Source organism: Populus alba, chromosome 8, assembly GCF_005239225.2.
Source record: "Populus alba chromosome 8, ASM523922v2, whole genome shotgun sequence".
In the NCBI taxonomy this organism is placed as follows: Eukaryota; Viridiplantae; Streptophyta; class Magnoliopsida; order Malpighiales; family Salicaceae; genus Populus; species Populus alba.
In genome coordinates, this window is record NC_133291.1 from 2,724,290 (window position 1) to 2,737,057 (window position 12,768).

Genomic DNA, 12,768 nt, shown 5'->3' on the forward strand with positions numbered 1-12,768 from the left:
AATTAATAATTTTTTTATTAATATGTTGATGTCAAAAATAACTTTTTTAAAAATAAAAAAATTATTTTAATACATTTCTAAATTAAAAACATTTTAAAATATAATTATAATCATATTTCCAAACATATTTTTAGAGGTTAAATCACAGTTCCCAAGCTATTCTCGAGTGGAGCATCATTCTTGCTTGCGGTAATGAGCGAACATGTTTTCTATGCTATTACATTTGAAATTTACGTGGTATATAATGAAGAAATTTTACAACACTGGCCAGAAAACTAAATAAAAAGCGAAGATCTCTCTCTAAACCAAATATAGTTATGGATGATTATTCTCAGGGCAATTTAAGATTCTTCATAAATATTAACATGTGAAAGTTGATAAAAAAAAAATATTCTCATCCTCAAAAAATAGCAACCGACGAAGGCTTTCCTTTCTTGCAAACAGTAAAAAACAGGTACACTGTCTTGCCAAGTTGCTGTTATAACTTGGATTTGTTTAGATTAATGATGTATTATGTTACTACTTTTATCTCATGAGTTAAAAGAACACCAATAAGCGATAAATCCATTGATTATTGATTTTTTGGGGGTGGAAAGGTTGGCTGGTCACAAAAAAAATAATCATGCTTTAAGGAGCTACTTTACTCGTCAGCAAGTAGGACCCATAAACTCAAACCTCAGATCATGGCATGGACGACCCAGATCCAACCTCCAGTACCATCAACTAGACACCCTCACTACCAAAAGCAATCCTAGTTAAGACTGTGATTACACCCATCTCCTCCCTGAAAAACACTTCTCTCTTTGTTTCCCTTTCTCCTCGAAAAAATTAACTTTTTTCATAAATAACAGTGAGCAGAGGAGAAACGAACTAGCCCTCCCTGAACAAAAATGGATGATTACACGAGAGAAATGATGGACCTGAAAACACTTGTCACTCGAACCCTAGAAAAAAAGGGCGTCCTTGCTAAGATCCGGGTAATCACTCAATTTTCTTTCTGGTTTTCTTTTTATATTGATGATAAACTGAAAAGTAGAAGGATTATTTTGATTGTGAATTTTTAAATTCAGTTGTCTCGAGCTAATTGATCTTGAGTCAAGTTTCTTATTTTTTGGCTGGATCTTATCCCATGGGAAAAAAATGGAACCTTTTTTCTTTGTTCAATTGAATAATTGTTTTTGCTCTAGATCTTGTTTTCTTTGTTTGAAATTGAAATTAGGTTCTTTTGTTTCTCCCATTGGTTGTGAGGAGAAAAGGTTATTTTATATTTCGTAGCTAGGGTCTTGTGTTTTGTGCAGGATCAAAGCCCTGTAGCCAAATGTAAAGCTCAAAGTTTCAAGATTTTGAGCTTTTTTTTAGTGAATTAGACGGCTTTTCTTTTCCCTTTTAAATTCGTATTGGTTCTGCATTTTAGCTATCTTGTTCACCGAGTGTTTAATGACGCAATTCACTCCTTTTTTTTCTTTTGTATTAGAAAGTGTGGTTATTGAGTGGAATTATATAGAGAATGTAATCAGGCACGGTAATCTGTATGGCGAAGTTTGTGGTTTCCTTTGTTACTTCTTTACTCTGTTTGTAGGCTGAACTGAGGGCAAGTGTTTTTGAGGCAATTGAAGAGGAGGATAGGGTAATTGATAAGGATGAAGGCCTACCCCCTGCATTATTAGGAAGCTGCAATGATCGTGCTAAGCAACTTCACGCTTCTCCATCAGGTTAGTCCTTGGATTCATGACCCTTTTAGTCTGTCTCTCAATTTTGAAACTTTGTTTAATGTTTGTTTAGATTGATGAAATCCAATATAGTGCGTGGGTGCGTACATTGGCTAGCATTTTGTTGGGTTATGTGGGTTTGTACTAGGCCATGAAATGAACCGAGTTGCCAGTTTATTTTCCTCCTGGACCAATACTTATGTTTCAATTCAGTCCATCATGGTAGTTGGGGTGGGGGGGGGGTAGCTAATAAGTTTTTTTCCCTGGGCCAAATTTTATGTTTCCAATATCTTTCATAGGCAATTATGACTTTGAAGCTTCATGAGTGGACATGCTATTGCTAGCCAAAATCAAAATTCTGCTCTTTCAGATCCGTATAGGTTATGGACCTTCAAGTTTCCCCGTTAGAATTTGAGGGGTAGAGAACATCACAGGATCGCTGATCTTTTATTGGTTGTTGGAAGTTGCTAAGATAGGATATCAAATAGTTATTCCCTGCCTATCTATTCCTAAAAACGATTGCCTTGTGTAACTTGGTCACAATGTTCAAAGTTTGTAGTAACTTAAACAAGTGCATGTGTTCTGGTAAAGTAAGATGTTCATAGTCACTTGTGTTGATTTTTTTCCAAAAACAAATGCAGGGAGGCTGCTAACTGCACTAATATGTGAATACTTAGACTGGGGGCAGCTAAATCACACGCTAAAAGTCTATTTACCAGAGTGCAATTTGGTAATCATGTAATTTATCAGTGTATTATTTCCGGAGTTTTTAACACCTTTATATGATTTTCACTGTACTTGATTTGTGAATATTAAACTGCATTCCTTATCTTCCCTTCAGCAAAAGGATTCTTGGAAAGCTGAGTTGAAGGAATTCAGTAGCAAGAATGGATATGACCTGAACAGGAATGGAGATAGTGCTCCTTTGCTTTTGGATGTTCTTGAAGGATTCTTGAAGTTTGAGGTTTGTCCCTATCTGTAACTGCATATCTGCTTTTAAGACTTTTGGGTGAAAGAAAACTGGCCTTATGGTGTCTGCTTCCAGCTATAAATGTAATGCAATACAATCTCTTTGGACATCTGATTATTCTTAAAGAAATCAAACATATCAAAAGGAATTATCGATAGTTTTGCTTTGTGATGTCTGAGTTTGTAATAATTGTTCATGCGTGAAATGGAAGCTGCGCAGCCTATTGTCAAGTGCTTGAAGATGTTTACTAAGATGTTCATGAACTAAGATGGATGGGTGCTATTGTTTGCTGTCTTATATCACTTGAATAGTGGACTAGTTTTGTTATGGGGACTGAAATGAGCTTGCTAATTGTTTGATAGGACTTAAGATTTTGTTCTTAATGCTCCAGTCACAGATACCATGTTCTTATCTTATACACTGCAAATGCTTAGGAGCTAATCTTAGGTAGAGTAAGGGACCACTTTTAGCTATGGAAATATTGGTGCCTGAGGAGAATATCATCTATGCTGGTTCAATGATGATTGAAGGCTTAAAGAAACCAAGTGTGAGTTCCCACTAAAAAGACTCAATGTTGATTGTAGCTGGGATGAATATGTTATGGTGTATAAATCTGCAAGCATGGAAGATGAAATTAAAATTTATGAGAAAAACTTATTTCAGTTTTTAAGCCATTGAGATATAGGTTGAGCTTAGCTTCTCAAACCCGTTGGACCTTGAAGATTAAAATCTGCATGCTCAAGTGGAGGATGTGATGACATATAGGTGGCTATTGTAAAACACTTGAGGAGAATGCATCTGAATGAGCTGAAGCGGCAAAGTGACATAACATGAGACTAATTTTGAGAAGTCTGTGATCCTTTATGGATCTAAGTGGCAATTGAGGATTTATAAGTTAATTCCATGCGGCTTTGATAAAAGGCTTTTGTTTGGCACCATTAAATTTCATCTTGAATTCTCTCACTTGATTAAAAACAATATGTATGTTTTTCGAGGAGATATTTTTTTCCTGGAATAAGGTTCAAAACACTATTCAAATTTCAATAACTATATTGCTTGTTCATGATTTCTTGTCTCTTGATGTTTTTTTTTCTAAAATCATTCACTGTTTTATCAATGAAAATCATTTTATTACAGAATTTATCCCAAGGAAGGGGTACTGGAAGGAGAATGTCAGAAACCGAGTCCATATCCAATGTAGAGTCTAGGAACATGCGAAGACCCTCATCATCATCTGTTGCTGGTGGCTTACCTCCATTAATAAGGTGCTGGGCCACCTCCAGCTTTTATTTTTTTTTTGGTGTCAAATATTTCCTTCCCTGATACACTTATAATTGTTTCTGTTGTGCACATGTTTGCTGCCAGGCCAGCTTCTTCCCAGGCATCTGGTGAGTGATTAAAATATGCATCATTTGCTCTACCATCTCCTTCCTAGTTGCTCCCTGTTTCTAATACTGTACATGGTGCAGATAGGAGAGCAGGGTCTTCCATGTCTGGTTACAGGAAAGATGATAACAGTTGGAGATATGATGGTGATGAACTACCTGAGGATGTGATTCGAGCTTCTACTGCCCTTGAAAACCTTCAGTTGGACAGGAAAGCTAGGAATCTGACTACATCTTGGAGGTTAGTTTCTCATGCGTCTTCAAAATTCTTCCATTATGAAATAGGTAAAAGTTTATTTTGATAACCATTTATTCTGGAGCAATTACAAAATGAACAGTTGTCACTGTGTATATTTAAATTATGTGCAGTAACGGGGAAACTGGAGATTGCCCTATATTAGAAAAATGCTAAGGGTGTGATAAGACTGTTATGAAGTTTTTTTATACTGCAAATTGTCTTATATTGGACATTGCACCCTTGAGAATCCTGAGACCATATTTTGATTGGCTGCCCCCCAGTCCTTTGTCTTGTTAAACATTTTAGAGTAGCTAAATTGGCGGGCAACTAACTAGCAGTCGCTTCGCTGCTGCTGCTTTTAGGTAGCTTATAATGAGAGGTCCTATAATATCATTCTGATGAACTGAATTCTTCCATTAGGTATTGTATTTGATGTATTGTTTGATCAAAGGAGCTGTTCGCTGAGATAGCCTCATGCCTGTGTCTGTCACCTGATTATATATAAATTTCATGATCTTATGTGTGGGGTTTGGTTGCAGGCATGCTGGGGATGGCATCAGTGATGACGGGGGGAGGGCTGACCACGTTTAGCATCCTCGAATGATGCAATGAGTAGCTTAGTGTGTATTTTTATTTTTATCCACTAATGTTTTTTTCATCAGCCAAACGAGGTAGCGATTTGTGTTTTGTTTTTTGGTTAAATATATTGTGAGGTGCTCTAGTGTTTTGATGAGTTTTCCTGCTTCTTTTCTTCTCTTTGGACACAATTTTAAATCTGAATTTGTGATTGCCATAAAACTTGTGTACAGAGTTTGGAAGATTCATATCGGCGGGTGAAGAGTTGGTTATTGGCTTTTATTAGTAGTGCTAATACTAATTTATCATACATGTTTTGCGGCATTAGGTTAAAAGAATTTGTGTTATTAGGAATAAAACAGTGAGGACGATAAAATATATATATATATATATATATATATATATATATATATAAAAAATAAGTTAGGGCGGGCTTGTACATAGATTGCCCTGAATCTAAATCTTTTAGTTGATCAGGGAGGCCGAAAGATCAGACCTGTTAAAGGATGGATTAAGCTTCTCTCTTTACAGCTGGAACATGGATGGTTTGGGTGTAAATGGCTGTTTTTAAAATAAAAAAAATTTGAAAAACATTTGGGATGACGAATTTAATTGGATAGGGATACGTGTATATAAAACAAGAAAATCACTTTCATCAATACCGTCCAAAATAGAGTCGGCAGTCTTAATTCCAAAGACGAATTAATGCTTAATTCCATCCTCATGTTAGACATTCCAAAAAAAAATGAAAAAGGAAGAAAAAAATGTTTATTACATAACTCTTCGTGTAAATGTTTTTATAAAAGTTTTTTTAATTGAAAATGTATTATTATTATATTATAGTTTTTACATTAAAATTTAGAAAGTATTGGTTTGCATTCAATATTGTGCTCAGATTTTATAGTTATATTTTAAAAAACAAAGGTTTAAGAAAAAAATTAGTTTTGATTTTTAAAACACATGTTTAAAAAAATATGTGTATAGTTAAAATTATTGTGAGATGAATTTTTGTATGTAAAATAAATTAAAAATAAATTATTTTAGCTTTTATAGGATTGAAATTTAATATGCAATTATATGTGTGATTTAATGTCAAAAAATTATTTAATTAATTAAATAATTTTTTATTTATGATTAGATAAAATATAAAAACACTATACTAGGATAAACAATTTAATAATTTTTTATATAAATAACACTTTAAAAGCATAAACAAGAAAATGCACACTTTTTAAGAGATTGTTTGGTAATGTGGTTCCGGGTGAGGTTCACCCGCAGCCACACATATCAGTGTTTGGTAAAGTAAAAAAAAGTGATTTTGCTTAGTAGGATCCACCAACTTTCGTTGTTGTGCCGCAAGATTTGGAGAAGCAGCATTTTGCTACTTCTCGTGGGTGTTTTTAATGAACAGTGAAGCATGGCTCCACTGTTCAGTGAATAGTGGAGCCATGCTTCATTGTCGTACTGTTCACGTGAAATTTTTTTTTAAAAAAACCAATGCGAAAAGTTTAGTTTATCTCTCTCTCTTGAAAAAACAACATGGTTAATTGATTTCACTTGTATTATTTACATGAACGTGAACAATATTTTAAAAAAAATTAATTTAAGGTAAATTAAATTTACTTGTACTGTAATTTTAATTTTATTCATTATAATATTTTAACTAATTTTATAGCACGCTCAAAAAATCATGGAAACTGTAGTTCTTATCGAATGACTTTTATATGTAATGAAATTGTAAATTTTTTTAAAAAAAATTATGTTTTACTTGAAAAACTAGTATTTAATATTATTTAATAACACTACATAAATAGAAAGATATTGCATGATGAGGTAACATTTGTGGAATTTGATCGCAATTCCAATAATAAAAATATCACAATCTTTATTATTCAATGACACTATATAAATTAAAAAAACTCAATTTTTGTTGTTGCGTGCTTAAAAAACCATGGAAAATATAGTCATAGTTTGATAGATTTTGTATGTGATGACATTGCACGTAATTTTATGGAATAATAAAAAATATTTGATATCAATATTATTTATTTCATGATGTAATAACAGTAGTTAAATCTACAATATTTAAATTAAAAATCATCAATATTAATATATATATATATATATATATATTTAATTATTTTATAACTTCAATTTGAAAAGTATTTTTTTAACCAAACATATCAAACAACTTTTTGTTCAATCTTAATTTCAACCATAGTTTTAACCAAAAATATATTTTTTCAAATCAACTTCAACTAAAAATAATTTTTATAAAATAAATTTTTTTAAAATCACAATCACAATAACAATCTCAATACCAAATAAGTCCTAATCAGCACTTTCCCCTTCATTAGAATATGATTAACTCTATTTTGAGATATTTTAATATTAAAAATAATTTTTAAAAAATAAAAAATTATTATTTTAACATATTTATAAATAAAAAATATTTTAAAAAGTAAACTCACTACACTCTAAACCATTAAAAGCCTTAACCTTCCATCACCTCAACCAGACCAAACATAGTTTAAGCAGCCTCCTGCTTTCCACACGCCATCTCTTCTCTTTCTATTTCCAACCAAGAAAAACCCGGATCTATCCATGGCTGCTCTTTCAAGAATCCCTAAAACCTCAATAAAATCACTCTCTTCTTGTATATCTCGAAGTTTTTCTATAACTAAGTTGAATTCCGAAATTGACCTCAAAGTACCTTCTTTTCTTTCTCACAACTCTCTACTTCTCCGTCAGGAACCTAAGGAAGGAAATATCCAGTGGGTTTTTCTTGGTTGTCCTGGTGTAGGTAAAGGTACCTATGCTTCGCGTCTTTCCAATTTTCTCGGTGTTCCTCACATCGCCACCGGTGATCTGGTTCGCGAGGAGCTCAATTCCTCTGGCCCACTTGCCTCCCAGGTATTTGCTCTTTTTTTTAGGGTTTTAGATTTTTGCGCCTCTTTCTTCGTTTTGGCTCTCTGGTTGGCGAAAGTTTGAATATCTGCAGTTGAAATTTCGAAATGAATTGCATCGTAACTTTTATTGATTTTGTTTGAATTCAATCGCGTTATAAATTTATTAAAGACTGCTTTTTTCCTGGAGATTGCGACACTGACTGTTACCTGTTTGATATTTTGCTTCTTACTCTGGAAAAATTCTCGGGTGCTATAATAGTTGGGCCCCACATGACGGGGCTAACAAATATTGGTATCTGAACATTGCTGAGCTGATTATTATTGATTTTTCTTTTTGTTGCTGTACTGTAGCTTAAGGAGACTGTGAATCAAGGGAAATTAGTTTCTGATGAGATCATTATAAGCTTACTGTCAAAACGTCTTCAAGCTGGAGAAGCTAAGGGCGAATCTGGTTTCATTCTTGATGGTTTCCCTCGAACTATTAGACAAGCGGTGAGCTGCTGTTATTCTATTAGTTTTGTTGGCAGTTGTCTATATATTTCTCATGGATTTTGAAACTGATTAAAAAAAAATTAATTCTAGTTGTGAATGATTAGCTGGTTGAGCACATTTAGTTTTCTCATTAGCAGTTTTTGAGTTAAATTGTTACGTGATGTGCTTTGTTTTCTTTTTCTCTTCTATTGTAGACAATGTGTCTGTCTATCCAACCTGATATTCATGTTCTGGTCATACTGCAGGAAATACTGGAGGGAGTAACAGACATTGACTTGGTGGTGAACCTCAAGCTTCGAGAAGAAGCGCTGCTTGCAAAATGCCTTGGGAGAAGGATTTGCGTTGAGTGTGGAAGAAATTACAACATTGCTTGCATTGACATCAAGGGTGAGAACGGGAATCCTGGAATTTATATGGATCCACTTCCTGCTCCTCCACAATGTGCACCAAAGCTTATCCAACGAGCTGATGACACTGAAGAAGTTGTTAAGGAGCGACTACGTATTTATTATGAAAAGGTATTACTGCATCTTTCATTTTTCCTATTGGTGCTTTTTTTTAATATAATCATCATATGAACTTGTGAAGTTCTATAACACATCATCTGCTGATCAGCCACGTGTAATTTATGGGATATCATCTTCTTTTTAAGTATCTTTCTGCCAGATGAAATATTTTATAGCCTGTTTATGGTACCTTGTTGTATATTTGGGGAAAAAAAAGGTGAAATATGACTTATATCTATTTGTTAGACCACAGAAAAACTTGCAGATAATTGACGAGAGAAAAGTATGCCCCCCCCCCCCCCCCGCACTCCAAAACAATCCCCCCAAACCCTCCTCAGTAGATTTGAGATGATACATGGATCTTAAAAATCTTCATTATGTCTATTATGATTTCTCTCTAAATGATTATCACCATTGGAAAGATAATAAGTGCTTTGTATATGGCAACATGTGGTGGAAAGTAAAAAATAGTCTTGGCGTTACAAATGAATTTGTTAGAAACCATTTATACATGTTCTCACTCAAAGCACATACATTTTTTACCAATGCAACAAACTAACCTGTTCTACATGCTGATTTCCACTCAAAATATATGGCTGACTTATTATTTTTATGTTTTTTCATGGTGACACACGAAAAACACAAGTGCAAGAGCAATTTTTTTTTTTTTGGAATTCTGAATTTGTGGATGTCTGAAATCTAAACATTAAGATGTTCGACTCTCTCGTTCACTTTATAGTTCTCAAAGACTAAGATTGCCTTTCTTGTTTCGCCCCTTTTCTTTTTGAAAAAAAAAAAAGATTTTGTTAAAAAAAAGTAATATTTGGTACTATGCCCAATTTCAGCTGTCATTCCCATCAATATGTACACAATCATGAACTCTAGTTTTTTATTGTTACTGTCGTTCTAATTGCATCATAATCTAGGTGTCCTAAGTTGTACTTTTACATCTCAGCAGTGGTTTGCACAACAGAATTCGGGAAAAAAGAGAGGACAAGAAACAGTAGTTTATCTTGATATTACTTGTGGGAAAAGGCAGTAGATCAGTTGGGCGTTCCTGTGATACGTATACAGTGTAGTTGGTGCATTTGATTTCAAATTCATTGTTCTATCTATAATGTTTGTCCATAGGGTGTTTGCTTAACATATAAATGCCAGAATTTTCTTTTCAATACATGGATGCCATGCTGCATATTTCCTCTGTTCCCTCCACCTCCCTTTATCATTCCTTTGAAAGTGGCATATTGGGTAGAGAAGTGCACAATCATAATAATTGAGCTTAACTTCTTGGCACAAATTAGTTTTTTTTAAAATGATTCTGACATTAATAGCTGTAATTGTCATTTGTTCTGCAATTAATGGCCTGAAATCTGCAAACCATATTTTCTTGCAGAGTCAACCTGTTGAGGAGTTCTACCGCAGTCGTGGGAAGTTGTTGGAGTTTGATCTTCCTGGAGGAATTCCAGAATCCTGGCCAAAGCTGCTGGAAGCTCTGAATCTTGACCACGAGGATAAATGCTCTGCAGCAGCATGAACTCCCATAGTTCTGCAACATATTCTCAAGCTAGGTCATTCTTTGCATGTGGGAGACTACATGCATAGTGTTTAGAAAAAAGGAGGTTAACAATTATATCAAATAAACAAGCCTAAACCATTACCATAATTTTATTGTTTGGGGAGCAAGGAGGCCATTCAATGGACTTGGTTGACGATATGATTTGTTGTTAGATGCATTTGGCTTGTAGTGATTAAATGGACAGATGTCAATGCCATTCAATTTTGCTATAACAATTGGTTTTGAAATTCGTTTTTAAGGGTTCTTTGAACAGAAATAGCAAACAATAGTGGAAACCGAATAAACTGTTTCATTTGACTCAAAAGACCATGTTCTAGTTTTGTTTAGACAGGACCTACTATCTCTCTTCTTGTTGTTTACATTACTTGTTGTGAGGTGCTACCTTATTTTTCTGTTTCTTGCATGTGTTGAGATTGGATGGATTAGTTGTTTGAGCTCCCAACTTCGCATGGATAACCTTCTATTGTGGCAATTGACAAGCAACTCAACATCAATATACTCTTGTTCACAGTCTAAATGCATAAGAAACATTGTGCTCACCTATATTAGCTTCTCATCTATCAGCATTCTTCTCTATCATCTCGCAGTTTTTCTTTCTCAGGATGACAGTCCTCTCCTTTCAGATCAATGCGAGGCATGCTAATTTGTGTTCCCTACATGTTGCTTATACGCAGTTTTTTATCTTCTTGTGCTGTGAATCTACGCTCCTACCAGAGGTTTTAAGCACTTCTCTTGCAGCTGCGTAACTGATTCAGTTTTCACTCTTGCCCGAGTTGCGTCTATGTTGAAGATGAACTATACATGTCACCGTGTATTAAAATTTTGTTTCCCGTTTAGTCATTCCAAGTCGTCTTCTTTCTCCCGCTGATCGAATAGAAAGCTGGACGGAGCCAGTTTATCGCTCTACTAGAGTGCGTGTGGGAAGATAGTGTAAATATTCAACAGGAGCATGCAAATCTATCACATTACATGTTCTGAATCTGAAAAAAAACTTCGATCGTCATGCCTGCTATACACTAGTGTTCCATCGGTTATCACTTGACCAGATGCTTAGGCCATGCTCGTTGATGAGCCATGAGGTCACAATTTTTTTTTCAAGGTAAAAAGAAGAAGGAAAAAGAAAGAAAGGGATAAGCCTTATCCGATAAGGAATCGGGAACAAACCTCGAAAAAACAAAATGCAGTGCGGGCAACTTTCAGGAATCTAATTCAAATGCGTGCGTTTGTTAACGTGGCCAGAAACTCGTACCAAACTACAAGGAAGGCATAAGAAGCAAAGTCTGTTAAAAGCGAAAAATCATAGCCTCACAGGACAACATTCTTTTCCCGTCTCTGCTTGAACTGGAATCACTGCCTCGTAGAAGGCATCCTTCTCAATTATTTCTCCTCTCTTCTATGTTTTTTCCCCTTAATTGATAAAATTGCAATTAATGTTTGCAGAAAGAAAAAAAATGCACGTATCCTCAAGAAAAAATGATATTATTTATGTTTAAAAAAATATTTATATATAAAAAAAGACATGAAACGTCAAGCTAGTTAACAATTTTTTTATTGGGGCATTCACTTCTTATAGTTTTATTCATTTTTTGGACATTTATTGTCAGAATACTCGTATAATCAATTTTGGTAATGTTTTATAGGCTTTTATTATTGAGATTACAATAATGAACAGACATGCATGCTCCTCTGTTGTCCGAATCTTAAACTACTTGTAAAAATAAATAGCGTGCATCGCTTTTTTTTTCTTTTTTTTGGGTTTTATGATGCCTGCAAATAGAAATAAAAACTTAAAACTAGTAAAATTATTGTTTTCTTGATTTTGTATGAATAAATCATGGTTATTAAACGCGGACCGGATCGATGAGTTGACCCATGATCCGGGTAAACCCGGGTGAAACCCAACTTATATATATATTATTATTATTTTACACTGTGCCTAAAAGGAAAAAAAAAAAAAAAAGTTAAAGTTTGCAACCTGGTTTTTTTCTTTGAATAGCCAAGGAATTTATTAGCAACTATCTTATTGTTTAAACAGTCAAAAACTAAATCGCTTTGTTTTCTAATAGATAGTTTTTCGGAGAAATCAGGCTACTTATACAGGTGCTCTATATCTCCTACTTATTCTCGTTGCTACTTCTACACTTTTTAAAAAAAATTTGGGTCAACTATCTGGTTTAAACATTATCTCTTTGTTAAAAAATGTTGGTATTTGAACATTATCTCTTTGTTAAATCGTGTTGTGTCGATTTCTTTGGAGGTTGATTGACGGTGTCTGAATTAATAAGTCAGAGATCCACTCGATGCTCGTATCCTTTCTTTTGTCCCGTGTTATCTTCTCCTCTTATCTTGGAACTGATTTGTTATTGTCAAGTAATGGATCTAGCAAGGGGCAGTGGCATTCAGAAAG

General features: G+C 34.1%; 2 protein-coding genes across 2 annotated transcripts; both read left to right on the forward strand.

The window, feature by feature from the left end:
- Positions 1–737: 737 nt before the first annotated feature.
- Positions 738–5,035, forward strand: LOC118052240 (protein TONNEAU 1a). The gene is made up of 8 exons (XM_035063143.2): positions 738–977; positions 1,580–1,712; positions 2,351–2,439; positions 2,551–2,673; positions 3,817–3,944; positions 4,045–4,067; positions 4,149–4,305; positions 4,842–5,035. The coding sequence occupies exons 1-8, from the start codon at positions 891–893 to the stop codon at positions 4,891–4,893; spliced, it is 792 nt and encodes a 263-aa protein (XP_034919034.1). The 5' UTR covers positions 738–890; the 3' UTR covers positions 4,894–5,035.
- A 2,334-nt stretch (positions 5,036–7,369) lies between these two features.
- On the forward strand, positions 7,370–10,665 carry LOC118052239 (adenylate kinase 1, chloroplastic). Its single transcript, XM_035063141.2, has 4 exons — positions 7,370–7,791; positions 8,139–8,279; positions 8,525–8,797; positions 10,179–10,665. Exons 1-4 carry the CDS (start codon positions 7,483–7,485, stop codon positions 10,317–10,319), a joined length of 864 nt encoding a protein of 287 aa, XP_034919032.1. The 5' UTR covers positions 7,370–7,482; the 3' UTR covers positions 10,320–10,665.
- The last annotated feature ends 2,103 nt before the right edge of the window (positions 10,666–12,768 follow it).

What these genes read in the sequence shown, in the direction of transcription:
- LOC118052240 (XM_035063143.2), top strand. Translation starts at nt 891, where the DNA reads ATGGATGATTACACGAGAGAAATGATGGACCTGAAAACACTTGTCACT. An exon ending in ACTTCACGCTTCTCCATCAG is followed by an intron (nt 1,713 to 2,350) that starts GTTAGTCCTTGG and finishes AAACAAATGCAG; the next exon opens with GGAGGCTGCTAACTGCACTA. An exon ending in ATTTACCAGAGTGCAATTTG is followed by an intron (nt 2,440 to 2,550) that starts GTAATCATGTAA and finishes TCTTCCCTTCAG; the next exon opens with CAAAAGGATTCTTGGAAAGC.
- LOC118052239 (XM_035063141.2), top strand. Translation starts at nt 7,483, where the DNA reads ATGGCTGCTCTTTCAAGAATCCCTAAAACCTCAATAAAATCACTCTCT. An exon ending in CTCGAACTATTAGACAAGCG is followed by an intron (nt 8,280 to 8,524) that starts GTGAGCTGCTGT and finishes GTCATACTGCAG; the next exon opens with GAAATACTGGAGGGAGTAAC. An exon ending in TACGTATTTATTATGAAAAG is followed by an intron (nt 8,798 to 10,178) that starts GTATTACTGCAT and finishes ATTTTCTTGCAG; the next exon opens with AGTCAACCTGTTGAGGAGTT.